Source organism: Lipomyces tetrasporus (genome assembly GCF_029532465.1).
Source record: "Lipomyces tetrasporus strain NRRL Y-64009 chromosome Unknown POJ06scaffold_13, whole genome shotgun sequence".
Lineage (NCBI taxonomy): Eukaryota > Fungi > Ascomycota > Lipomycetes > Lipomycetales > Lipomycetaceae > Lipomyces > Lipomyces tetrasporus.
In genome coordinates, this window is record NW_026611608.1 from 130,650 (window position 1) to 156,398 (window position 25,749).

General features: G+C 47.6%; 7 protein-coding genes across 7 annotated transcripts; 2 read left to right on the plus strand and 5 right to left on the minus strand.

The window, feature by feature from the left end:
* Positions 1–1,665: 1,665 nt before the first annotated feature.
* Positions 1,666–2,037, minus strand: POJ06DRAFT_286894 (uncharacterized protein; the record flags this gene model as incomplete). Its single annotated transcript, XM_056190245.1, has 1 exon — positions 1,666–2,037. The coding sequence occupies one exon, from the start codon at positions 2,035–2,037 to the stop codon at positions 1,666–1,668; it is 372 nt and encodes a 123-aa protein (XP_056040081.1).
* A 4,143-nt stretch (positions 2,038–6,180) lies between these two features.
* POJ06DRAFT_286898 (uncharacterized protein) lies at positions 6,181–7,164 on the minus strand (the record flags this gene model as incomplete). Its single annotated transcript, XM_056190246.1, has 2 exons — positions 6,460–7,164; positions 6,181–6,399 (listed from the first exon to the last, which is right to left on the minus strand). Exons 1-2 carry the CDS (start codon positions 7,138–7,140, stop codon positions 6,181–6,183), a joined length of 900 nt encoding a protein of 299 aa, XP_056040082.1. The 5' UTR covers positions 7,141–7,164.
* Positions 7,165–10,994: 3,830 nt separating this feature from the next.
* POJ06DRAFT_263004 (nucleotide-diphospho-sugar transferase) lies at positions 10,995–12,853 on the minus strand. The gene is made up of 5 exons (XM_056188819.1): positions 12,072–12,853; positions 11,925–12,019; positions 11,515–11,880; positions 11,322–11,462; positions 10,995–11,268 (listed from the first exon to the last, which is right to left on the minus strand). The coding sequence occupies exons 1-5, from the start codon at positions 12,625–12,627 to the stop codon at positions 11,173–11,175; spliced, it is 1,254 nt and encodes a 417-aa protein (XP_056040083.1). The 5' UTR covers positions 12,628–12,853; the 3' UTR covers positions 10,995–11,172.
* A 1,904-nt stretch (positions 12,854–14,757) lies between these two features.
* On the plus strand, positions 14,758–17,784 carry POJ06DRAFT_216014 (OPT oligopeptide transporter protein-domain-containing protein). Its single transcript, XM_056185529.1, has 3 exons — positions 14,758–15,024; positions 15,078–17,169; positions 17,230–17,784. The coding sequence occupies exons 2-3, from the start codon at positions 15,079–15,081 to the stop codon at positions 17,731–17,733; spliced, it is 2,595 nt and encodes an 864-aa protein (XP_056040084.1). The 5' UTR covers positions 14,758–15,024; position 15,078; the 3' UTR covers positions 17,734–17,784.
* A 138-nt stretch (positions 17,785–17,922) lies between these two features.
* Positions 17,923–19,585, minus strand: POJ06DRAFT_283854 (general substrate transporter; the record flags this gene model as incomplete). Its single annotated transcript, XM_056190137.1, has 2 exons — positions 17,923–19,293; positions 19,352–19,585. 2 exons carry the CDS (start codon positions 19,583–19,585, stop codon positions 17,923–17,925), a joined length of 1,605 nt encoding a protein of 534 aa, XP_056040085.1.
* Positions 19,586–20,779: 1,194 nt separating this feature from the next.
* Positions 20,780–23,263, plus strand: POJ06DRAFT_263012 (glycoside hydrolase superfamily). The gene is made up of 5 exons (XM_056188820.1): positions 20,780–21,352; positions 21,403–21,532; positions 21,591–22,008; positions 22,063–22,404; positions 22,451–23,263. Exons 1-5 carry the CDS (start codon positions 21,011–21,013, stop codon positions 22,953–22,955), a joined length of 1,737 nt encoding a protein of 578 aa, XP_056040086.1. The 5' UTR covers positions 20,780–21,010; the 3' UTR covers positions 22,956–23,263.
* A 289-nt stretch (positions 23,264–23,552) lies between these two features.
* POJ06DRAFT_263015 (Ccc1 family) lies at positions 23,553–24,623 on the minus strand. The gene has a single exon (XM_056188821.1). The coding sequence runs from the start codon at positions 24,411–24,413 to the stop codon at positions 23,613–23,615; it is 801 nt and encodes a 266-aa protein (XP_056040087.1). The 5' UTR covers positions 24,414–24,623; the 3' UTR covers positions 23,553–23,612.
* Between the last annotated feature and the right edge of the window lie 1,126 nt (positions 24,624–25,749).

Sequence of the window (25,749 nt, forward strand, 5' to 3'; positions counted from 1 at the left end):
GAGGGTTTCCTTTGATAATTTAGCGCCAAACGTTATTTGGAAATCAAAATTTCACCCGATTCGTTAATACGACTCTCTCACCTTAAGTAAATAATAAAATAGTCAGGATTACAAGACAATGTACTTGTCAGCAAACGCGTGCGGCATCGACGATCTGCATTCTGTAAGCGCGTCGACGAGAATGTGCAATGTTCTGCCTGAGAATTAATCCAGTCTTTTCAAATCTCGAATACAAACCTCGAAATCCATAGCTAACTCGTTCGGACATTGTGATAAAATATATCCTCGCGGAACTCTAAGCGTTTCGAGAATATACACTTCTCAGCTACATTACAGTGAACTTGGACCTGACCTTAAATACTCCACATCGATCTTTCCTAATTAGGAAATTATTCGCCTTATCCGCCATCCGCCGGCGGATACGGCGGATAAATATCCGCCAATTTGGGACCTGGCGGATATTTATTCGACATCCATATCTATTCGAGGCGGATAATTTGGCGGATAGAATCCGCCATATCCGCCCATCCGTCACAGCCCTACCGATTTCTCAGAATATGTCTGGTCCCGTGCCCCGCGATTGTAAGCTCAACTCCGCTTTGGCCGGGGATAAGTTCTGTCATGCATTGACTCGACTCGCACGTGGCAAGGTCGGTGCGGCTGAAGGGTCTCTCGTTATTATGCTTTTGTTTGAATGATCCAGGACCATGCGGCTGGCAATCGTTCGTGTCATGTTGGCAGCGGCTGTGTTTGGGATGAGATATTTTGTATTTTGAAAAGTTTTCTGTGATATATCCACTTGGTCATTTCGTTGTAAATTAAATCGAAGTCGAGAAGTGTAAAATAAATACAGTTCACACCCACCTCTTGTCTTGCGAAAATAGTACTCTATACAATCAGCTATTTGATTTACACCTCTTCTGGTAACCTCTCTCACGCTCGAAGAACGACCTTTACAGTAACACAAAACAAGCTTCGCTGCATAACTTAACATCCAACAATCTGTAGTAATTGTAAAGGTCACGACGAGTCTTCCTTCTGAGGAGTAGCTGGTGATGGCGCAGATGAAGGGGGGCATGGTTCCAACGTTGGAGCGCTTGAAGCGAGGTCCGACATTCAGTGGGATTAGGGTTAGGGTTGTATGGCAGGGATGCCCCCAGCTTGCTGAGCACTTAAATTAATCATACTTCCTAGTTAACTTTAATGTCGTGCGTGGGTGGTCGGGGTCAGGCTGACAGGCAACAATCTTGCGCAAGCGTACAAGATCATCACTGGATATCTGAATTCCACTTTTCTAAGTTAGCTAGGGGCGACGCGGATAAAATTTTTTATTCGTACTTGATATTCATTGCAGGATTTCCGTTCATTTTGAACGAATAACAAATACGAAGAAGGAATAATATACTGGCCGTCATAGGGGCGCTCTAACTATCTCCTCTAAGTGGACTACAACGTCGTGGTCGATTGGACATGAGCAAGAAACATCCATTGTATTTTATTAATGAAAAATTGCAACATGAAGACAAGAAGAGAAAAGAAAGCAAGGTGGGAGGGAGGTGGGAGTACATATATCCGTATGGGTAATATGTGTACAAATAGTCCTCGTGTACGCCATTGAGAATCTTGGGGTCTGCCCTAACCCGCACCGCACCCAAACTATCAACTTCAAGCGTCCAAAACGGGGTGATAGCAATCCGTCGAGTAAGAACTGACATCGTTGTCAAAACCAACCTCGTTGAAATTCACAAATTGATTCCGACAGAAACTAAATCTAGAGTTCTCGCAACCAGGACTGTCGTAGAGAGTCAAGCAGCAGCGGGTATTGAGCTGGTCGTTGTCGGAGTAATATCTCATCGAGGAGATCTTTTGGTTCAGCGGATCGACGTTGGAGAAACATCTATGGCCGGGGTTGCCCGGTCCGCCGTCGGTGATGAATGGTCCTTCCTCGTTTTGCAATTGATAGAAGTAGACCCTCCACGCTTCAGTGACAGGGACTAGGGCAATTACGGCCGCGGCTATGGGTAGGGAGAACTTCATTGTCTTATGGCAGGAGCGCATGAGCGAATGTGTCAGCAAGCAAGTGGATCCCGGACTTACACAAAAATTCACCGAGTTGTCAGTCAACAACTGTAGGCTAGTTCGAACAACAGAGCTATTCAGCCAACTGAATGAATCTGATTAGGAAAATTGGGAATGTCGTCCGTAGCTGATGAAGTTAGACGTACCACGAAACAGGCTGCCATATAAGTAGCCGTCAAGGTCTTACGCGCACATACGCGTCTTGGGAATATTTATTAATATCTATAAGCACATGACTCTGCTACGAATATTCATTGGTTGAAGTACGTTTACGACAGTCATAAAGCTAGATCTCTGAATTCTCGTATTCACATCGGCCAAAACCTCGATCTCCCATACAAAGCAGTACCATCTTCCGGGTCCCACATAATGGGTATTCAGGGTTTCTTGGCAATTGGATTCGGAAGTCTTCGCACTGCGTATTTATGAGCTATGTCTAAAGCGGGGTACTACAGGAGGCAGCGGCTGATTATTTGCGGGGACGTAACCATTCCAATGCCATGTCACTGGAGTAGACTACGTCACTTCTCGTGAAGAAACGGTTCACATTCTGAGAAGCGTACGGCATTCGAATTCCTTGCCTGGCTCTCATTCTGAGGATTCGCCAGGATGAGGTATTGCACAGATAGAGTTGTCAGCCATGCAACGGCCATCGTCTGTGCTTTCAACTTTGCACTTCCGATTCCTTTTATTACCAGAACTTTGTCAACCTATGTTAAAATATTTTGCCAGTAATTTTTGCCTGACCTCGCTCGGTCCGTGTTACTAGCGAACTCCGAATGTAGGTATTTCGTGGTGGGCCCTTTCCGTTGACCCTGTCGCCGCACATTTCGTTGAAGATCTGAATTCCCTGCTGAGAAGGATAAAAGGATTGGAGCCACAGGTGAAGTGACAAATTATTGAGTTATGGTTTTTGTCATTCGTGGCTCGAATAGGACAATGATCGTTAATTATTACTTGCCCCTTTGTCTTGAAGGTCATACAATGACGCAGCAGGACTGTAGGCGGATAGGCGGATTTGACGGATATGGCGGATAATTCGTATATTCTCTAATTAAATTTAAAAAAGGTCAAAATCTAATATCCTCAGCAAACAATCGCGTATACAAAGAAGGCCGATATCAGATAAGTCAACCTATGGTCTGAAAAGTAGATGATGAACATGTTAATGAAATAGAGCGACTATAGAGTTTATTGTAGCACTGGCGTACGTGCTCAAATGTAGTAGGGATGCCGGACCAAATAAGTTGGGTCCGCAACAAGCGAGTCCATTTAGGAAATTCAAATATCATGCTAGTGAACTTTGCGAAATTTTTAAAGAAATTAGATATTAAGATATATAATATTCATGAATTTTGCAAACTTTTGAATGCGGATGGCGGATTTAGCGGATATCCGCCATGCTGTCGAAAGGCGGATACAAGGGCGGATACGTATCTTCCAATTTCAAAAAGGCGGATGGCGGATGCGGATATGGGGAAATTTGGCGGATATCCGCATCCGCCACTTCCTTGTGACGTAGGCAATAAAGACGTAGGCACTATGACGTAAGACATGTTGACACGAAAAATTATTGAATTTTTTTTGTGTTTGAGCATATCTGCAGACGGGTAACATGGTATCGAAATTACGTGTCGCTATGTGACATTTCACTGGAGGTCGGACGAATATTTACTACGAATTGCAGATGAAACGTCGGAGTTCCTAATGCAATATTCAATTCATTGACAACAAGCAAGACTTTGGAACATGCGTTTGCCTTAAGCGAACTTTGGGGACCTGACTCGGTGCAGCTGCCTGGACGTCCATTCTGGTTATTGCGCGTAGACAGGGATGCAGTAGTGTAGGTGTAGGTAGTCTATGGTGAGAGAGCTGGTGGAAAAGCTATTAACTGGATTCCGACCAACAGCATGCCGCATGTTGATCGTCCTCAAAATGACTGGAAAGGCGTCGCGACAACAAGCCACCAGGTATTATCGGCTGTATATAGCCCTTTTTTATGATTCTACGATATCGGAAACTAATATTCAATATTGAAGTCATCAATGCAGGCATTATGCCTCGCATCTGACAGTTGAAGACGTAGACGCTTTGAAGGCCCTGTTCGAGTCAACTGACCGCTGGAGCAAAATAGCCCTTACCAGAGATTTCCGGGCCACTTTCCGACGTGAAATAAGACGGGGTTAGGGCGCAAAGCAACACCGAGTGTCTCCTCTCGAATCGATCGGGGTCAATGCATGTACCGGTTGGCGCATAAGCATCTGCATACTGCTCGATGTCATCGAAGCGAATAGCTGACGAAATACCCGGTCCAAAGAGAGGGGGGCGATGATCTCTTGGCTAGCTTCCTTTGCTGGCCCTGGGAATGGATCTCTGATTTGAAATAGTGAACGTTTCGCATCTTGATCTGAGGGTGTTAAACGAATAAAGTCGACCAGAGACTTGGGCGATTACGATGGTGCGGCCCTGTGTGGTGCGGACACTGCCACTTGCAGAGCGGAATCTGGTTTTTGAAGACGGCAGCCTGGCAGAAGCCTGGTCAGTAACGAGTTGAACTGCATATGAAAGAATTCTCGATAACCCACATGATTCCGTGCTACTCTGGCGAGACCCACACGATAGGGCTGTTGCCGTTTTGCCGATACTGCCGATATTGACAATACGATATCGTCGACGATACGATATCGGCATTCCTAATGTCTGACGATTGCCGTTTGACGATATTTATCGTCGAGCTCCAGGTCTGCCGATACGAGATCGGCAGAAACGTCACGATATCGGCAAATCGGCAGAATAATTATGTAACCTTTTCTCATTACACCTGGATGTGTATACACAATTGATTGTGCCTGCGTAATCATACGGGAACTCATTTATCGTACATGTCTCCCATGAGAATCAACATTCGCATGGTGTTGGCCTTCATGGAGTGCCTCCGAACACCGAGCAAGTCTCTCCCCGCACTAAACAGCCTTTCCACTGCAGCTTCGGAAGCTGGGATTGCTAAGTAATTACTGCCATCGTTGAGGCTTCTGTAGTCGAGGCGCTTACAGCGAGTTGTCATCCTCTCAAAGGGAGGCATTGTGGCAAGATGACAATGTGAGCATTTGGGATCATAGTACTACAGATGTCGTGCTCAAAACAAATTGTGTGTTGAGGGTATCAAAACTATTAGACAATTATCGGCAACGATAACCGTATCGTCGAGTTTCTAACGCCTGCCGATACTATAGACGATAATTATCGGAAGACCTTAAGTTCGACGATGCCGATTGCCGATTTGCCCAAACCTTGCCGATATCGTATCGCCAACAGCCCTACCCGGGCACACGAGGTCGTCACTCCATCTGCTCAGCGACATGGGCTCTTGAACTTTTGGGTGTTTATGCTGCACCTCGCCGCTAACCATCAATGCCCGCAGGATTGAAGACGCGGACGTCGCAGCCAAGCCTGAATGATATGCATGCGGCTTCACACGCGAAGATATGGGAGTATTAACTGCTCAATTAAAGCGTTACAGTAGCGTAACCCACAGTACTACACAGTAACATACTGGCTCCCCATACTGGTGTACAAGACTAAGACTCGGGTCTTCTTCATCACCCTACTGAGCTCGAGTTGGGCTATCCAGTTGTTAATGACATTCTCATTGTGTGCAGAAGCAGTAGTGAGCGATTTTCAGTTATGGAGGAAGCTGGTATTCATCTTGAAATCAGTCATCTTCAGTGCGGGTCCTAGCGCAACCGGAATCTAAAGCCAAAAGCGCCATAATGGCGAGTGTAATCGGAGCAGTGCACATAGAAGAACAGTTGTGATCTTGATGTGGAGATGGAAGGGGTAGGCATGACATTGGGCTGGCTTATAAAATCTTTGTACGGTGAGAAGTAGCGACGGCAATGCTCCGTCACTCTCACGAACACGGTGTTTCAAGACGAGGAGATATGATGCATAGAAGCAGAAGCCGTGCCTCGGTCGTGTCTCACGCGTCTTGTGTGACTTCGTTTTCTGCATTAGAGCACATATTGTCATAGTCATGACCAGCCGCAATGGTGCAAATATATGGCGGTATAATCGTTATGGACTATCCGCAAGGGGAATCAGTCATGCGCGAACGTCCCAAGTCCCCTTGACCGCACCCCAGTACCTCTCTGGATCCGTCCGCATGTGCTCGACATGCTTCGTCCCAGTAAACTTGACCTTCGTCACCTTCAACCCCTTCGCATCCGCCGCATCTGCGTGGCCCTCTATGTCGTGATCGAGGATAAACTCGTCTGAGTCAGAGTAGATGTAGCATCTCGGCGCCTCTTTCCGGATGACTGCCTCTCTCTCTTTCCCATTCCCTTTTTCTTTCACTTCTCCGAGACGCTGACTGCTGGCAACAGCGTTCAGATCATCCCTCAACCGGGTCGCGAGGGTCTGGCGGCCCAGTGCGTGCGGGATCCGGAAAAAAACGGCGAGGAGGACCGCGAAGGCCAGCTGCAGCGGCCATCTGACATACCAGGCCTTTGGAAGGCCGAAGCTGAGGGTCCTAATGCCAACACGGAAGCGAGACCGGCCCGGCAGTGAGTCGAGGATGACTGCTCTGGCGGGGAGGGGGTGACCCGTGGCGGCTTTGTAGTGTTCGGCGAGGAAGGCGACCTGACCCCCTCCGCCGTTGGAGAAGCCGTGCACCAGGAGACCGCCCCCTTCGCCAGGGGTGCTGTGGTCCTGACCATATGTCGACCACTGATCTATATGTACCCTGACCGTGGTGACTGCGGGCGCGTAGTCGGCGGTTTCCTTGCGCGCGGTGTTGAAGAAGAAGTCGGACATAGAACTAGTCAGGAGGAGGATCGGAGAGGACGGGTAGATCAGCTGGTAGTACTCGGTGAACTTGGCGATGTGGCGCGGGGACGCGTTCATCCAGGAGCCGATCAGGATCAAGTCTGGAGGTGTGCCGGCGGTGTTAGGGAAAGAGGTTTGGTTGGTGACGCTGCTGCTGTTGTTCTGTATGGCACTGGGGGCCGGCGTCCAGAGGTACGTCTTGTGGTTTAGGCGCTTGAAGGAGCCGTTATTTGCCATTTCGTCCTGGATGCTATACTAGATACTGACCAATGCTTTAAGTAGGTAGCCGCTTTATGAGTACAGTGTTAAGGTGAATCTTCGGAGCTGTTCCAAGGTTTTAAGTATCTCGCACAATCAAAGTCTTCAACATCTGTTGAGGCACTCTGTCAAGTATTACGTTCAATTCTGTTGGGGTACATTATTAACTAGTAAGTAATGGTCATTCGCGGGTGCCCGTGCCCATATACTAAGGATCTTCGTTTATTGATCGTAGCATTGTGAGTCAGTTTTGGGAGTCAACTCCCACATTTGGCGCTTATTTATCGTTCAGACCTCGGCACACAACGACATTGTCGCAATAAACAACGGTGCAAGGTGCTCACTAATCGCACTTCTTATGGGAGATAGCTTTGAGGCAATAAAGGGCAGGTTTCCCTTACCCCTGACCACACCCCTGAATCGGTCGCTGCTCATTTTTTTATCGCGTTGTTTCATTCTTGTTCAGTAGTTCTTGCGCCATCGAACCTCGGCATACTTCTCTTCCGTTCCGTTCGCGCCTTGGCAGTTTCGTGGTCATGTGTCATCTTTGGTCGGGTGGCGTCCAGGAATTCGTCCGAGCCGAGGCAACGATCAAGGTTTTCTGTATAACAAAGTGCTGTATTGGCACGCCGCACCATACTAACTCCCAAATTCCTAACCAAACCACAGCCAGCGTTTCCAACAATTCCGGAAGAGATAACTTAGGGCTGCTCAAGGTACGTGCGGCTTGATGGATCATGACGTCACTTCGGCACAGCTACTCGAGACTCCTCAGAACCGCGCAGGCAACCTAAGCATCAACCGGTACATGGGCCGAATCCAAATTCACCTATACTAACTGAGTTTGGCTTTCGCAAGACAATAATACTTCTGAACTGATCATTCATACGACTTTCACCGTTTCTATCATTCTGATATTATTTCTTCTGCTGCTAACTTTCAAGACGAGAGAGATCTGATATCTGAAAAGGTTCGGATCTGCAACCGGCCATCGTCTGGCCCGCCATGCTGTTTCGCACGACATATATCCAGTAGGGGCCCGGCACACCAGGAGAAAACGACAGAGGGAACCGCAGACATCGTGACCATACCACTTGAGGTAAGTATAACTGTTGACCATGGGCTAGCATATCTTGATGGTGCATGCACTCCGACCTAATGGAAATGTGCTCAGCCTGCTGTACCGCAGCATTTGCCTCCTCGATGGACGCACGATAGCGCCTGGGAAAAGCGTCTCTCCAACAACTCACTTCAGAAATAAATGTCGCACGGCCGACGCAGAGCACAAGGCGCATATCTGACCTAGAGATCGCCACCCGTAAACTATCACATGACTGAGAAGCATTAGACCGCTCGCTATTTATAAAAAACTTTAATACCAACTTGGGTTAATATTTGGTGAGAGCGAATGAATTGAGCGACTTGTAGGCGGGCAAGAAGCGACTCATCGGGTTCGGGTATTGAGAGTCCGCTCTCGTCAGGGTAACCGAATGAATATTTAGGTTAACGTGATCGGCATAGCAAGTGGATCGTCCCAGCGAACGGATCGGCTATTCATCAATTTACCCCTATTGTAATTCAAATTGATAAAACATCACAACCATGTCTCAATCTGATGAAAATAAAGAAGGAAGAATTTTGCTACCCGCGGATGCCTATAAAAAGGGTAAAATTTCCAGTATTAAAGGCGCGTCGCGCCTGTATGGTGTGCCTTATTCTACTCTTCACCGTCGACTCCAGGTGCACCCGTGTAAGGCCGATTCTATCGCAGGGACGCGAAAGCTCACTCAGACGGAAGAATCTGTGCTTCTAGAATGGGTCCTCTCAATGGACAGGCGCGGGTTTTCTCCAAGGGTGGGCGACGTTCGAAAGTTGGCCGACTTGCTTCTAGCCAAACGGGCGGAGTCTACTTCACAAGTGTACGTTAAAGTCGGAGAGAAATGGGTGCGCAACTTTATAAATAGACATCCGGAATTGAAATCAAAGTACTCTCGACGATATGACCATCAACGAGCGAAAAGCGAAGATCCTGAAATCATTACGAAATGGTTCAATCTTGTTCGGGAGACAGTTCAGGATTACGGGATCGCTGACGAAGACGTGTACAATTTTGACGAAACTGGATTCCAGATGGGTGTGATCGGAACCGCAAAGATTGTTACGTCTGCGGAAAGAGAAGGGAGGCCATTTCTGACACAGCCAGGGAATCGTGAATGGGTCACCGTTGTCGAAGCGGTGAACGCTTCTGGCTGGCGGCTGCCACCAATGGTTATCTTTCCAGGGAAGGTCTTCCAGTCGCCATGGTTTACTGACATCCCAGATGATTGGTCAATTGCAGTGAGCTCTAATGGGTGGACTACTAATGAGCTTGGCCTTCAATGGCTGCAAGATGTTTTTGACAAAAATACTCGCGATCGCACGAAAGGAAGATATAGGCTGTTAGTCTTAGACGGTCATTGCAGCCATAGTACGCCAGAGTTCGATCGATATTGTATGGAACACTTTATTGTTCCTTTATACATGCCTCCCCATTCCTCACACCTGCTGCAACCCCTTGACGTTGGGTGTTTTGCGCCACCGAAGCGACCTTACGGTCGTCAGGTAGAGGATATGACGATGGCTTGTACCAATCACGTTGATAAGGTTGATTTTTTGCAGCTTTATCAAACCGCGCGAGAAGAGGCACTATCTCCTTCAAACATTAAAAGCGGATTTAGAGCGACAGGGTTAGTTCCTTATGATCCAGATAAGGTATTATGTAACTTGTCTCTGATTCTTCACACACCCACTCCTCAGAGCAGTCAACCACAATCGCAAGAGACATGGGTGCCTGAAACCCCGAAGACAATAATCCAATTGCAGCGTCAGGCGGACAAAATTAAAAAATATTTGGGAAGTCGCAGCGTGAGCGCCGGAAGCTCAACAGAGATGGCGATAAACCAGATCAAGAAGTGCGCCGAGGTGGCACTATACCAGACAGCCATTTTACATGATGAAATTGCACGACTGCAGCAGACTGTGCAACAGAAAAAGAAGAAAAAGGAAATTACAAGATCATTTATTAATTCTAGCACAATATTAACCGCGGTAGAAGGTCGGCGGCGCACACCGGGCCAGCAAGACAGGGTCGAGGGAGGGGACGGAGACACTATTGTGTTGAATACATCAGCTTAGAACAAGCTACGCAAGCTCTGAAATACAATTAAATATAGCTCTGTTATATGTTATGTTGCTGAAAATAATTTATATTAAATTTATAATTTGATAATGCTATAGAATGTTGCGTCGTTAGCTGCTATACGTAAAAATATGGCAGATGGGGATCCGCTTGCCGGGACGATCCACTTGCTTGCCGATCACGTTAACTATTATTAGATTCAACAGTGGCGCGTTAGTGAATCATCGCTGAAAGACTTCCTACAGGAGCTGTACGGAGGCGCTGAGAGCCTGCTGTCTGAACTGTGGATTTGGCGGATTCTATCCGCCATATCGGCCCTCCGCCCAGCCCTACACGTCTGTAAGCCGCAACTAGGTTATTCTTAACAAAGGAAGGCCAGTCAATTTGGCACTGTAAATAGCTCAACCGAATATCGAGAATCTGGCGGAACAACTGTCATTGCGCATCACTTGCAAAAGCATCACAATGTCAACATATGCTTGTTTTCAGGTACAAAATTACAATTGCAGACCGTAGGAATCGAGTGCCTCAAATCGTGGTTGGCTAAAGATTGTACGATAGCTTTTGCTGATAGTGCTGTCGATACATGCTTGTCTGACACGAATGAAGAAAAATTGTAAGGTGGACTTTTTTCAGTCCGGCGTAATATGTATGTACAGGGCATTTCTTTTTCCAGTAACTTATCAAAATTGTATATATTGATCACGTGATTCATATTGGTCATACATATTACCATATATGTTATCATATGATATCAGTCTCATATACCATTTACGTATTGGTTTAACAAAATGAACTCATATATGGTATTATCGCACTACTGCACACACTGCTCATTGAAATACAGGCTCGTATGGGCCGCGCTCTTCCGGCCGTCGCTCGCCCAAAGTTTCCATCGATCGTTTTGTCGTTCCCAGACCGCAAACGTCCTAAACAGATATTAGACTGATAAAGGTGCGACCAAAGTAGCAAAGGAACACACCTGTTGTCTTTGCTTAAAGTCGCTATAAAATCCCAACCACAAGTCTCGCGACCTACAGTCGTCCTCTTCACCCGTCTTGGGATTCTTCTGGCACTTGGGCTGCTTGTCTTGGATCATGGATGGAGACGCCGAAAGCCATGGCTAGTAATGCTTAGTCTCATTGATAAAGTCTTTGCTGAAAGGTCAAACTCACCTTTGGTACCGGCCAGTCGGAGAAATGGAGAAATTTAGCCTCCTTGAATATCTTCTCCGGATCCCATTCCTCTTCCGAATTACCCAAATAATCACTGTGTTTGTCAGAACGGAACTCGCCGGTCAACAAATTATAAGGGCGGTGTGGAAGAACCAAGCAACTGTCTTTGTAGAGGTTGTTCACAATTTCCATGTCATAATCATTCGACTTGGCTGCGTTCATGGCGTTCATCACACGGTTGAACTCGGACTCAGACGGCTCGATCAAGATGAGCTGGGCACTGAGAATACGATCATCAAAGTTTAACCAGTACGCGCGTGGCATGGCTACCGGAGCCGACGGAGCGAGGAAAAGTTCGTCCATGGTCTAACAGTTAGATAGATACAAATTTAGGGTGAGGATGAACGTACTTGCAAAACAGTCGAGTCCGAGTCGAGACTCAAAACACGATCGTACTGCGTCTGGTTGAAGGCTAACAGCTTGGTGAAGCCCTCAGCCCACGTTGCTGAACCATCATCTTAATCAGATGCAGTCATTGTCCCGAACAGATGACTCACCGTCGCTGGTCTCCCTTCGCTGAATCTCGATAGGCATCAACTTCACTCCATATTTATCCCGTGCTTGGCGCAGGAGCCTGCTCTCCTCCGTACTGGCGCCATCCACAGTGAACGATGAAGGGTACATCATCAACCGATGGGCCTTGCTGCCTAGACGATGAAGTATCTCGAAAAGCATGACTGAGTTGCAGAGGTATGCCGTGTCGGTAACATACTGCACGTAGGCGAAGCGCGACCAGTCAATGCCATTTAGCTCATCTGGTTGAAGGGTACCCGGGGACGAAGTTGCCAGAGTGGATGGTGACAATGAATAAGACGGAGGTGATGAAGAAGAGCTGCTATTGTACCGGAAACGGTCGAAACTGGCGCTGGGCAGCTGGAAAAGACCCAGTATAACTAGCAGCGTGAAAGCGATGATGGCGATGGCGCGTACCGCCTTCGACGTTAACAATTGCATGATCTTGGGCATGACCGGGGTGAATCCCTGTCCCTCACCCCCAGTTCCCATACGTGAGTAGCAGAACTTGTCCACGAGACGGCGGTATATGGACGCCATGATTATTAGGTCCTCGAATCGCTTGGTGTTGAGCGTTGGAGCGTTGGTGGGCTGGATCGCGGTCGATATCGCGCGGTCGCCGATCTGGGTATTCGAGAGAGCGAATAAGCGGAAGAGGCTGATAAGGTCAAGCGGCAGGATATTATTTGATAAGTTAAGTTAAGCTATCTTCAACTAATTTTCAAACTAATTAAAGTATTTCATAAGCGAGTGAGCCACACTATCTGTAGGGCCTGAATCAAGGGGCGAGGGGCGATTTTTACCCGGATTTACTCACACACTTTATCCGATCCTATGCATATAGCCACGCTGTAGGTGGGCTCGTACGTGCCACATAGTTAAGCGCCGCGTTAGCCTCCTGTTACCCTGTCAAGTGCATCATCGAAGGTGCTGTTGGTGCCAGCCAAAAACTACACCTAACCCTGAAAACTTGCACTCCCCCGCGCACGAGCAAGTCGCCCCGGAACCACACAGGGCCACCGTCCCAACTGAGTTCCGTAGGCACTATGACGTAAGACATGTTGGATGACACGAAAAATTATTGAATTTTTTTTGTGTTTGAGCATATCTGCAGACGGGTAACATGGTATCGAAATTACGTGTCGCTATGTGACATTTCACTGGAGGTCCGACGACTATTTACTACGAATGGCAGATGAAACGTCGGAGTTCCTAATGAAATATTCAATTCATTGACAACAAGCAAAGACTTTGGAACATGCGTTTGCCTTAAGCGAACTTTAATTCAAGGGGACCTAACTCGGTGCAGCTGCCTGTATCCCAGACTGAGTTTTCCGCGGGCCGTTGGATTATGACCAGAATCAGCACATGAGTTGCCACAAAACTTTTTGACTTGCCTCGCCCGCAGTCGGAATTGGCCGTCGCCCCGTCCTCGACTTCAGAGGTCCATGATTGGATCAGTCAACGATATTTGTCGTCGGCTTGGCTCATGGGGTGGCAGGAGTGTTGGCACTACTTCGCTGCTGTTTGATGGTCACGTCGGAAGCTCTGGGCGTACCCCCAACTAAGTTACTAAACAGGCACCATGGTTGTGGCAGTACCTAGATGACTCATTGCAGCCGTATGCGCATAACTCCTCGGAAGTAACACCCACTTGGATACTACCCGTACTGATACTCAAATTCAAATAAACATCGCAGGTAAACATGCACCGCGGATTACAGATTGGAGGACGCTGTCCTTCCTGGAAGTCGGCAAGGAAAGACCGCGATAACCAGGCTAGCTTCTGGCCAACAAGGCTTGCAAGTTTCCAGTTTCGAGGAGCGCAGGCGGCTTAATATTCGAGGGTGATACACGGAATGTCAAGCCACATTTGAGACACACCGCTATCTCACTCCATGGCAGCAGTCTAGTCCACCGCACCACATATTTCAACGTGCCAGCCAGTCAATCAAGTCCGCTATTTGGTGCAGCGAGACGGCGTTGGCGCGACAACCGGTTGCCTAGGAAGCTGTCCTGCGTCGGAAGCTCGGGCCAGGTTAATACAGGCGGAGATAAGCCAAAGTGGCTTATTATAGCACAATATCAAGCGTAGCAGCACCTCAGCACTATAACTGAACTCAGACACAGCATAGCTACTCACAGATTTCGCGGTGGCGTGCAACTTTGAAAGGGAAGCTATGTCCGAATGTTTCATGCGCCAGGGTTCGAGTCTCCGAGGCAGACCGCCAACAGAGTCATGTCCAGCCTCGCAATGGCGTGTCCTCAAAGCGGGATTAAGAGTCGGCTCGGGACAGAAGATAGGATGTGGTCACTGCGGCTGGCTTATGCACAGATAACACCCAGGAATGACATAGCCCCACGAGAGATAAAGAGATAACGTATAACTCACACTACAATTGTTTCACTTGCTTCGTCACAATCGATACGCACATTTCCGTCTCTTGCTCACGGTGTTATCTGTTGGCGATGATTCGCGATTCCCCAATAGGTGACATCCGCCACGTCGCAGATCTCAGGGGTGGCGGTCGACGGGAACAGAATGCTTGGCAATTGAGTCTTGTTTGCGTCTTGGCTACGGCCGGCGCAGGCGTTCAGGTGTCTTCCCGTCCGCTAGCACGGACCCGGAAATGCTAATGTACGCCGTGCAGTTGTGATTTTGATACGGACTTTTGTGACCTGTCAGCATGTTCCTATCAATGAACAATCAGTATCTCCGTATCTGAGTATTCCAGCAATCGGATTCTCCGGTTTCGGTCTGCGGGATATTGCTATCTTGCCTAGATGCAAGATAACGCTTCAGACAGAGCTATTGCTGCCCTCTATGTACCAGTACATATAGTCCTGCGACCAGTTGCTGCCATCTGGACTTAAGCTCTTTGTTTCGTTTGATATCATTGGTTTGCATAGCCATAGGTCTTGCAAGTTACGTGACAGGTTCGTGAGCATGTGTCATTCCCAATCCGTTGGTTTGCGCTAACAGAGATTAGAATGATTGAAGTTCAGGACGATCGTGATAGGAGCTCCTCGCCAGACAGCGATGAGAAAATGGAGCCTCTGAAGAAGACTGAATACGATGTCAGTGAAAAGGAGTCTGATGCAACGACTGAGTCGTTCTCGGAAGATTACAAGTCTCGCGTTGCCTATGAGCTGCGCGAGCAATTTGGCGACTACATGGAGGTCGGAGATCAGAAGGGCTACGATATTATATTCAGAGAAACGCTCCAGATGACTAAAGAGCGAGGGCTCGAGATTCTTGACCGAATTGTCGATTATCATCATGACGATGTCAATTTCCCAGATTCGACTATGAACCGCATCAGATTTCTTCTGTTGGGACAGGAAGGAACCCATATGGACCCCGAAGCATATGAGATTGCAGTCAAGGTCGAGGCAACACTCATCGATTCATTTTCACCCTATCCTGAAGTGCGCGCCGTCTGTGATCCTTTCGACGATCCTGAAATGCCGGTTGAGACCATTCGAGCATATCTGTTGGGAATAATTTGGGTCCTCATTGGATCGTTTGTCAACCAGCTTTTCTACTTTCGTCAGCCGCCCCTCAATCTCCGAGCAGCTGCAATCCAGCTTTTGCTCTATCCTTGTGGCAAGTTCTTGCAGACTCTACCGGACTGGCAGTTCACGATCAGAGGGAAGCGGTTTCGATTCAATCCAGGCCCGTGGAGCTTTAAGGAACAGATTTTCTCCACTCTCATGGTCAATGTCGGCAGCTACGGATCTAACTTTACGAACTACGTTCTGATTCAATCGCTCCCGGTCTATTATAATGAAACGTTTGTCACGACAGGGTATATCGTCCTCATGAACCTGGCGGCTGGTTTTGTCGGGTTTGGTCTTGCTGGTATTTTGCGTCGCTGGGTCGTCTACCCTACAAAAGCGGTCTGGCCCACGGTCCTGCCGACAATCGCATTGAATCGTGCCTTGTTGGTACCAGAGAAGAAGACCTCTGCGAATGGATGGACAATGTCTCGTTATCGGTTTTTCTTCATATGCTTTTGGGCGATGTTCGTGTACTTCTGGATTCCGGACTATCTGTTCACTGCACTCAGCACTTTTAATTGGATGACTTGGATTTCCCCCAAAAATTTCAAGCTTGCTGTCATCACTGGCAGTACATTGGGCCTTGGTTTCAACCCGATCACCACATTTGACTGGGCCGTAGCCAGTTACTCGGGTCCTCTCGTTGTGCCAACGTTCGCTGTTCTTAATGCCTATGCTGGACAGTTTTTCGGAGCCTTCTTCGTTCTCGCACTGTATTGGACGAACTATAAGTGGTCAGCTTACCTCCCTATTAATTCCAACCAGCTTTACGATCGGTTTGGTATCAAGTATAATGTCAGCAAGGTGCTCACAGATAAACTCTTTGACCAAGAAAAGTATAGCGCTTATTCACCACCTTACATGTCTGCGGGGAACATGGTATACTTAGGGGCCAGCTTTCTAATCTACACCATGACATTTACATACGTCCTGATTACGGAATGGCGAGTGCTCAAGGACGCGTGCTTGGGATTCTACAGGAGCCTCAAGAATCGCAAAATATCAACGTACGCCATGCATGCAGATCCAATGTCGCGAATGATGGCAAAGTACAAAGAAGTCCCAGATTGGTGGTTTTTGGCCATTTTTGTCGTATCTTTCGCGCTATTTCTGGTTGGCATATCCGTATTTCCAACTCGTGCACCGGTGTGGGCCATGTTTATCACTATTGGGCTTGATATTGTAATGCTCATCCCAATTACATTGGTGTATTCGATAACCGGGTTTGATCTGGCGATGAACAATCTCTCGACCATTGTGACTGGATACATGGTGAAAGGCAACGGCAACGCCAACCTGATGAGCCGTGTGCTCGGAATTAATACCGACTCCCAAGCAGACACCTATGCATCCGACCAAAAACTTGCTCACTACGCCAAAATCCCGCCTCGTTCGATTTTTCGGTGTCAGATGATTGCGACGTTGCTGAATTGCTTTATAACCATGGCTGTTGTTAAGTGGCAGATGAGTTCAGTCCAGAACTTTTGCACACCAACGCAACCAGATCACTTCACCTGCTCGGTTAGTTTACCCCCATCTACCAAGGTTAGAGCTTGACTTTTGTGCTAACAACGGTGTTAGTTTACTACCACGATCTACGCTGATACTGTGCTTTTCGGAGCAATTGGACCAACCAGAATTTTCGGCACTCTCTATCCGGCATTGAAGTACGCCTTTTTGATTGGGTTTTTGGTCGCGATTCCTTTTGCACTAATACGGAAGTATTATCCCCGTGCGTTCAAGTACGTGCATCCAGTTCTTGTTTGCAACGGTGTTGCACGATGGTCAAACAGTTATAACTTGTCGTACTATACACCGGGAGTGTACCTCTCGCTATTATTCATGTTCTTCATTCGTCGTCGCTATCTGGCGTGGTGGGCAAAGTATAACTACGTTCTCACATCCGCTCTTTCTACCGGAGTTGCGCTCAGTGGCGTGGTGATTTTCTTGTCAGTTCAGTACAAGCCGAAGCCCTTGGTTTGGTGGGGAACTACGGTCGCAAGAGCGGGACTTGATGGTGGTGCGAAAGCTGCGCTGTTGCCGGTTCCGGAAGAAGGATTTGGTCTTCCAGTTGGATCATTTTAGTGTGACAGCGGAATATTTTCTTTTGCGTCGTGTCTTCGGAATGAGTAGCCAAAAAAGTTTATAACTTAGCATTAATAAATTTTGCAATGAGTAGATGCCAAGATTAACGCTCCCCACAACCAATGTACGCCAACTAATCTAAATCGTCTAGACGTGAATACACTCACACTCTAATACATGTCTATGTAATTACGTCTTTTCCTCGCGGATTCGATCTTCCTTCTCAACCTTCTTGAGATTGATCCTTTCAGAATTCCATCTCCAAGCTGGCACACCCCGCTCATATAGCTCATCGATTTGCAAAAATGTTAATCCTTTCGTCTCAGGAATCATGAAGAAAGTGAAGATGATAATTCCCACCATGCATCCGCCAAACACAAGATACGCCTTCGGGCCCAAATTGCCCGCCCCTGCGCTCGTCATCTGCGGCACAGCGAAAGTCGAGATAACTGCAGTGATCTGGCACCAGCCGACAGTGTAAGACATAGTGTGATTGCGTAGACGGACGTTGGCAACTTCGGCAGGAATGACCATCGACAGAGCATAAAACGATGCCGTCCAGACGGCATTGAAGAGGAATGACAAGATAGCGATTGCGAGACCAATGGAACTGTTGTTTTTTGCCCCAAATGCCAAGCCGCCGGCAGCGAAATCAATCGCCATGAGTAACGTCATACCAATTAAAGCAACCGGACGACGACCGGCAGAATCGACGACGAACGGAGCCAGAAGCGCACCAGCCAACTGGCAGCACGACGCAGCGACGGTAAGGCGGAACGGATTGCCAACGCCAATTTGTTGGAGGAAAATAGTAGCATATGTAGTGGAGAGGATAACGCCCGATACCTGGTTCATAGAGAAAAAACTCGAGGCCGTCAACGTCCGCTTCAAGTTTTGGCGATTAAAGAGCTCCCAAAACTTTGCGTCCTTGCCAACCTCGCGTTCCGCTAGTTCAGACCGCTTGATAAGCTCCAGTTCCTGGTCCACCTCTTCGTCGCTAAAGCCACGTAGCTTGCGCAGATTTGCCCGAGCCTGTTCGAATCGACCCTGAGCAACTAACCAAACCGGTGATTCGGGGATCCAGATCGTGAACGGAATAAGAATGATTGGAATTGCACACTGGACGGCAAGTGGAATCATATAGGATTTCCTGCCTTCAATAGTCGAAGTGGCGTTGACAATAATAGTCGCGATGACTCCGGAGAAGATGGTAAAAATGTTCTGCGAGGAAACCGCACGACCGCGCATGGACGCTGGTACAACTTCAGAAAGATATAGTGGCGAAATTGCCATCGCACAGCCATAGCCAACTCCATTCCAAATTCGACCGGCGACGAACATGCCGAGGTTTGTGGCGAATAGCTGCAGAAAGACACCGCCGATTGAGAAAACGTAGCAACCTGTGACGGACCATTTCCGACCATATTTCAATTGAATTGGTGATGCAGCCCATGCCCCGATAATCGTACCAACCAACGGGACCGAAAAAATGAGATTCTGGTTGCGAGCTGTAAAAACATAGGTACCAGTAACCTCGTTAATTCCTTGGTATTTTTTGACCTGAAAAAAAAATGTCAGCTAAGCAAGAACCGAAGATCAAAATTTACAGCGGACGTACAAAAGGCTCAAGAGCGGCAATTGGGGACACGACGTTGTTGTCAAACCCAAACAAAAGCGTCGAAGCACCAAACACTGCCAGCGCAAAAACGAGTAAGGGATTTATAGCTCGGCCAAGTGGTGCCTCATTCGACAATACAGAGATGTCGAGCCGATTGGCGACGTCCTCGACTGCCTTTTCGTCCAGTTTCTCCTCAAAATCCACGCTTGCGGTATCTATCGTGCCTTTTGCCATCGTGCTGATGCAGCTGGAGTCAGAGCACCCCGGGGAGGGTCTTATATCAACAAGCAGCATCAGAAACAGGTGACATGTTGGACCGACCGTTCCGCGACGCACCGGCCTGAGAGGCATGACATGGGATTGTGGGGTTGCGGGGTGAGAAGACGACAGAGAACACGCCCGAGGTGGCACCGAGAGCCCACCACATGCACTGATGCCCTACTCACTTCCGCCTGTACTCGCACACGCCGTGGAGGTTATGCCTTAATCGCGACTTCGCCGATTGTGTCGCGCTGTCAGATTCTACGAAGAAGTCCCGAAGATTTCCCGACAGCTCTAGCCGTGCAATATGACAGCATTGAATAATCCGTGTTCAAGCGCAGTCAGGTCCGAAAAAAATTTGTTCCGGCGCAGGGAGTTCCGGTCAGGAGATGCGACGACAGCACTGAACCCCGCTGCCCCAGGGTGGGGTCAGAGATTTCTCAGTGGTTCAAGTAAAGGGATTGTGTCGTAGAAGATGACCCTATTAGGGTTTAGATTAGTGTTAGACAGCTATATAGATGTGATCGTTAAGCTAGCCGTTCTTGGTTTCATCACGTACCGCGTAACTGGGCCATCTTGTTTCTGCCACGATAGATTACCGCATTCGATATCCATATATTTGATGCCCCTCTGGATTATTATTATTATCTTCGATCCTAGATCGACGGCTTTGCAGCGCTCGGTATCAAAGGCTAATGATGACCAACCGGAAAAATGTGCCCGACTAGTTTCCGAATTAGACCCGACAGTCTGTGGGGCCCCCACTGCCCCAGATTAGAGATTAGATACCTTAAATATTCGAAGGATTACAGTAGCGAGTTCTCTTAGATGCTTTTCGATCCATTTAATTATGCGGGAGTGGCTGCTTTGCCGCAGTTGGAGTTGGCAACGTTTCTTGCTTCCCTTGAGACGATCTTGTTCAGAGAGCCGCAGTGTCGTTGCAGAATCTCTCATGCATGCCACATAATCCATAATCCATAACCCACAATTCACAACCATACGATTCATTCATGAACTACAATACGTTCCTGTAAAGCGACATATGAGGAGTTTGAATGCATACCGCAAAGGCGGGCAGCCCCTACTTTGTTAACAAAAGTCGAGCCGCATCTTGGATTGTAGTAGAGATTGCAGGACCAAGAATCCCAGGGGCACACTTGCGGAGACGTTGCTGGTTGTGGCAAAATTAACGGCCGGTATGTAGGGTAGAGCAAGTTCTTTGGCCTGTGCGCCGACAGCACGCATTCTGAGATAGAATTATATCTTCCGAAATGCGCCCGAAGCGAATTGCGGGGCAGATGCAAGGTATCGTCTTCGCGTGCGATCTACCCCATTTAACGTGCTCCTAAATCTCATGGTTCGGCTCCACACTCACCATCTTTATCGCTCACATTCATTATGGCTGACTATGAAGATACAGTCCATCACGCGTGGTGGAAGGAGGCTAGTGTCTATCAAATCTATCCGGCCTCTTTCAAAGACTCGAATGGCGACGGCATTGGCGACATTCCGGGGATAATTTCCAAGCTGGACTACATCAAGAACCTCGGCGTTGATGTTGTGTGGATATGTCCCTGTTACAAGTCTCCCAAAGTTGATATGGGCTACGATATTTCCGACTACAGGGATATCGACGACCAGTATGGGACCATGACGGACATTGAAGAATTGGTCAAGGGACTTCATGCAAGAGGAATGAAGCTGGTTATGGATCTGGTTGTCAACCATACGTCAGATCAGGTGAGCCATTCTAGAATTGACTTCGCTATTGCTAACCAACCACCTTGTAGCACGATTGGTTCAAATCTGCCATCGCTTCCAAAGACAGTCCATATCGAGATTATTATATCTGGAAGAAACCGAAGATCGGCGAAAACGGAGAAAAGCTTCCGCCAAACAACTGGCTCTCCGCATTTTCAGGTGAGTCGTTGTCGCTTGGTGGTTAATCTGCTCAAGAAGCCTTCTAAGTAGTGCACAGGAAGTGTATGGAAGTACGATGACAAGAGCGACGAATACTATTTCCACCTTTTTGCGACAGAACAACCGGACCTGAATTGGGAAAATCCTAAAGTCCGTCAAGAGGTTTACGATGTCATGCGTTTCTGGCTAGACAAAGGAGTCGATGGGTTCAGAATGGATGCGATCAACTTCATTAGCAAAGATCCCGCTTTCCCGGACGCTCCTGTTACTGTACCGTCATCGAAATATCAGAATGGTGCCATGTACTACGCATTGGGACCACGCCTACACGAATATCTTGCCGAAGTTGGCAAGATTCTGATAGATTACAACGCTTTTAGTGTCGGCGAAATGGCCCATGTATTTGATCCCGCTGAGATTATTAAAGTGGTAGGATTCGACCGAAATGAATTAAACATGATCTTCCAATTTGAACTGTGAGATAACTTACAAGTATATAGTCGACGTCCAGTTTATTAACATGAATATAGCACTGATATAGATATGGGGCCAGCCGGAAAATTTTCGCCAAACAAGTGGACTCCTCGCCAATTCAAAGACATTTCCAATAAATGGCAGGCATTCATGCAGAAAAATGACGGCTGGAATGCTTTGTTTCTCGAAAATCATGACTCTGGCAGATCGCCATCTAGATTCATATCTGACAAGCCCGAGTTCCGAAGTGTAGTTGCCAAGATGTTGGCTACGTACATTGGCCTCCAAAGTGGAACCCTATTTGTTTACCAGGGTGAAGAACTTGGTCTGGTTAACATGCCGAAATCATGGTCAATCGAGAAGTACAAAGACTTGGAGACCCTCAACTATCATAAGCAGTGTGTACAGTCTGGTTTTGTATGAACGTGGCTAATGATGATGAAGGTTACTTCTCGACGGCGCATCCCAGGATGTCTTGGACAGTGCGATGAAGGAGTTTCAGAAAAAGGCGAGGGATCATGCACGTCTTCCATTCCAATGGAACTCCAGTGCCTTCGGTGGCTTCAGTACGGTACAGCCTTGGATAGATGTGAATGAGGACTTCAAGGAATGGAATGCTGCGGCACAGGTCGGCGATCCATTGAGTGTGTTTAGCTACTGGCGTTCAATTTTCGATCTACGACGGGCGTACAAAAATGTTCTGGTCTACGGCAAGTTCGAATTAGTCGATCCAGCCAACGAAGAAATATGTGCGTATCAGCGAATATTTAGGTCCGAGGTAGTCTTGGTCGTGACTTCTTTCGTTGAATCTGCGGTAACGTGGACCGTGCCTCAAAAATTTTTGAGGCCTGGGAAGATTGCGCTGTCCAATTATGGAGATGTTAAGGAACTAGCAGCTAAAATGGTGTTGCGTCCATACGAAGCATTTACGTATATTCTGAGTGTGTGAGAATCATTGTCATGAACGAGTTACGTGGGAACGAATGGATAGAATTCGCTAGAAGCGACATATGCGGATTATTAAATTGTCATCTAGTTACCTACTACCTACTGGCTGGTTCGATGTGGGCTTACCAGGTTGGTAGGGTTTGTCTATGTCATCCATAGTTTGAACAACTAAGGCTAGGCCTTTTTTTGTACATGTAGCGAGACTAGCCTGCCTATTATGAGCACGGAATTCGTCAGCGGCCAATGTAGTCTGCACACTTCGAACGGTCCAACGGTTGAGACATTCTTAGCGGCAACAAAATCCCAAATGCAATTTAGGAACAAGATTAATTTGCCAAATTACAAAAGATCGCAGGCTATACCAACCTTCTACAAGGCGGCATGGTTTATAAGTTCGTTTGTAAGTGCGTCAAGCCCTCTTTCCGTCCGGTGTGATGCCGCGTCTGTAATTTTCACGTCAAACCACGTCAGCTACGGCTACTCTAGAGACGCGAAGCCCTGAAAGTACAACACCGACTGCAATAGGCATGTTGTAAATGAACAGCTACTTAAAACACCGGATGTCTTTATCCGTTTTCATAATTAATTATGTTATATTATCTACTCAATCTGTCATAATAAAGTGACATCATCTGCACCAATCCACACCGGGTTCTGCTTAGACTCTAGTCGCATGATCTATACCGAGCACCAGCCCATAACTAACTCCTGCAGCTGATGCCCCAACGATGAGCGTCTCAATAGCACCTATCACGATCTGTTTGCGAGAAGTCGCGACCATGTAACTCTTAAACACTCCGAAAGTAATTAGTATTACTGCGGTAATTGCGATAGAAACGAACAACGCGTGGGTTGCATTTGTCATGACGAAATACGGAATCATCGGGAAAATACCGCTGATCATATATGAAAAACCAATTGTGAGCGCACTGACCCAGACCCGATTGTCATTAGGCTTCATTAGCTCCAGCTCAAATTTCATCATGAAGTCAACCCATAGTTGTTTTCTGAGCGAGAGCGATTCGACAACTGCTCGCGCCGCTTCCCTGTCAACCTCATATTCAGCAAATATCTCGTAAATCTCCTCCTTCTCGCGCTCAGGATATAGATCCACTTCCATCTCCTCTCTGTACCTCTCCCGTTTGTAGAATTCAATCTCTGATTTGTTGCCGAGGTACGCTCCCAGGCCCATAGATATCCCTCCAGCGAACAACTCCGCAAGGCCAGCCATGAGAACTAGCCTGGCTGATCCGAGTGATGACATGCCAGCAGTTAAGGCGAAAGGGACTGTAAGTCCGTCACTGAAACCAATGATGATGTCGCTCAAAAGTCGAGGTTGCGATGAATGATTCTCGACATGGTTCGCTTCGAATTTACCAGCCTCGAGAGATGAGGGACTGGACAAGGACGGACTTGTGCCCTTAGAAGTAACGACAACATTATCAGTCTTCTCGGCCATTGCTGCTAACTAATGAATTCACGCAGAGATCTTGAAGGTGAGGACAGGCAACAGATTTAAGCTCCTCAGACATTTTGGCGAAAGTGCGAGCAATCAGAAGGCGCCAACGGCAAGCGAGACAGCACAGGACTTGCAGTATAACCAGTTATCGATAAGCACCTCTTAGTATACCGTTCGTCATGTGGCGTTTGGTTGGGATACACCTTTTCCCATCCTTTTGGAGAATGAATCAGCATACGATAGCACAATGGCCGAGTTTCGAAATTTGCACCGAACTAGCCCCTGAATTCGAATGAGCCAATAGGAGCATAGATATTTGTCATCGGCCTTGATATAATGGCCCCCAGAAACACCATCCTGCCGTAATATCCTCTCTTGGCCAATCACAGTAAATCTATTTGTCAGCCTTGGGACTCTTTTCTCGCTGTCGCTTATTCGGGATCCCCGTGTGTGCGGCTTTTATATGTAAGCGGGTACGAGGTTCCAACCGATTGCTTTGTATCATTCGCAAGCAGCTGCGCTTCCATGTTACATGTATTTACCAAGTACATTGAATGGGACCTCTGAGATACACGTTAGACTATCATAAGTACAAGAAGGATTACATTGCTATTAGGAGGAAAACAGAAGTAAGGGTGTAAAAAGTACCAACTGCGACTGAGTACTTTTTTCACTATCGCTGGATATGACGATCCTATTTCCATGAAGACGAAGACGCCGAGCCACCACGTGCTCCTAGTGAGATATGATGATACGGGACATCACGTCATCCTTATGTCCCAAGCGGCTTATCTAAGTATCCTTTAAACTCATCTCCGCCCCAGACTGCTATCATTTCAACTCTAAATATATCCCGCAATTCAGATCGCGGCCATGGAGCGTCCGAAAAGTTCAGGTGACAATGCCCGGTGATATCCGTCCGAGAAGCGACAATCCATGCGGCTCAATGGTGGTCAACTTCCCAGAACTGTATCTGGCTTATTGCGCGTGGCTTGTGCGTCAGCCACCGCGCACGTGCGTCACGGTAACGCTTTTCCTGCGTGGCATGGAATCCAACTACGACTTAGTGAATGGTGAGTAAAAGACCTTGTGTTTCCGCAGCTGAGATTGCTCCTTACCCCTATTCGTCCTTATCAGAGTGATGGAAACGAATGCCAAGTGGGATTTAGAATAACACCGTTGGCGAATCTATACCAGAATAGTACCAACATAAGGATGGATGCGCGAAGTACTACCGGATCACGGACTGGGTTCCCTCTCAAACTGGGGATAAATGACTGGCAATTATTCTCCACGCTTACCATTTGGAAGAGCCGGTGTTCAGACTGTACCTCGC

What these genes read in the sequence shown, in the direction of transcription:
- POJ06DRAFT_263004 (XM_056188819.1), bottom strand. Translation starts at nt 12,627, where the DNA reads ATGGCGTCCATATACCGCCGTCTCGTGGACAAGTTCTGCTACTCACGT. An exon ending in CCGACTGGCCGGTACCAAAG is followed by an intron (nt 11,463 to 11,514) that starts GTGAGTTTGACC and finishes AAGCATTACTAG; the next exon opens with CCATGGCTTTCGGCGTCTCC. An exon ending in ACTTTAAGCAAAGACAACAG is followed by an intron (nt 11,269 to 11,321) that starts GTGTGTTCCTTT and finishes ATATCTGTTTAG; the next exon opens with GACGTTTGCGGTCTGGGAAC.
- POJ06DRAFT_263015 (XM_056188821.1), bottom strand. Translation starts at nt 24,413, where the DNA reads ATGGCCGAGAAGACTGATAATGTTGTCGTTACTTCTAAGGGCACAAGT.
- POJ06DRAFT_216014 (XM_056185529.1), top strand. Translation starts at nt 15,079, where the DNA reads ATGATTGAAGTTCAGGACGATCGTGATAGGAGCTCCTCGCCAGACAGC. An exon ending in CAGATCACTTCACCTGCTCG is followed by an intron (nt 17,170 to 17,229) that starts GTTAGTTTACCC and finishes CAACGGTGTTAG; the next exon opens with TTTACTACCACGATCTACGC.
- POJ06DRAFT_263012 (XM_056188820.1), top strand. Translation starts at nt 21,011, where the DNA reads ATGGCTGACTATGAAGATACAGTCCATCACGCGTGGTGGAAGGAGGCT. An exon ending in ATGATCTTCCAATTTGAACT is followed by an intron (nt 22,009 to 22,062) that starts GTGAGATAACTT and finishes ACATGAATATAG; the next exon opens with CACTGATATAGATATGGGGC. An exon ending in ACCCTCAACTATCATAAGCA is followed by an intron (nt 22,405 to 22,450) that starts GTGTGTACAGTC and finishes ATGATGATGAAG; the next exon opens with GTTACTTCTCGACGGCGCAT.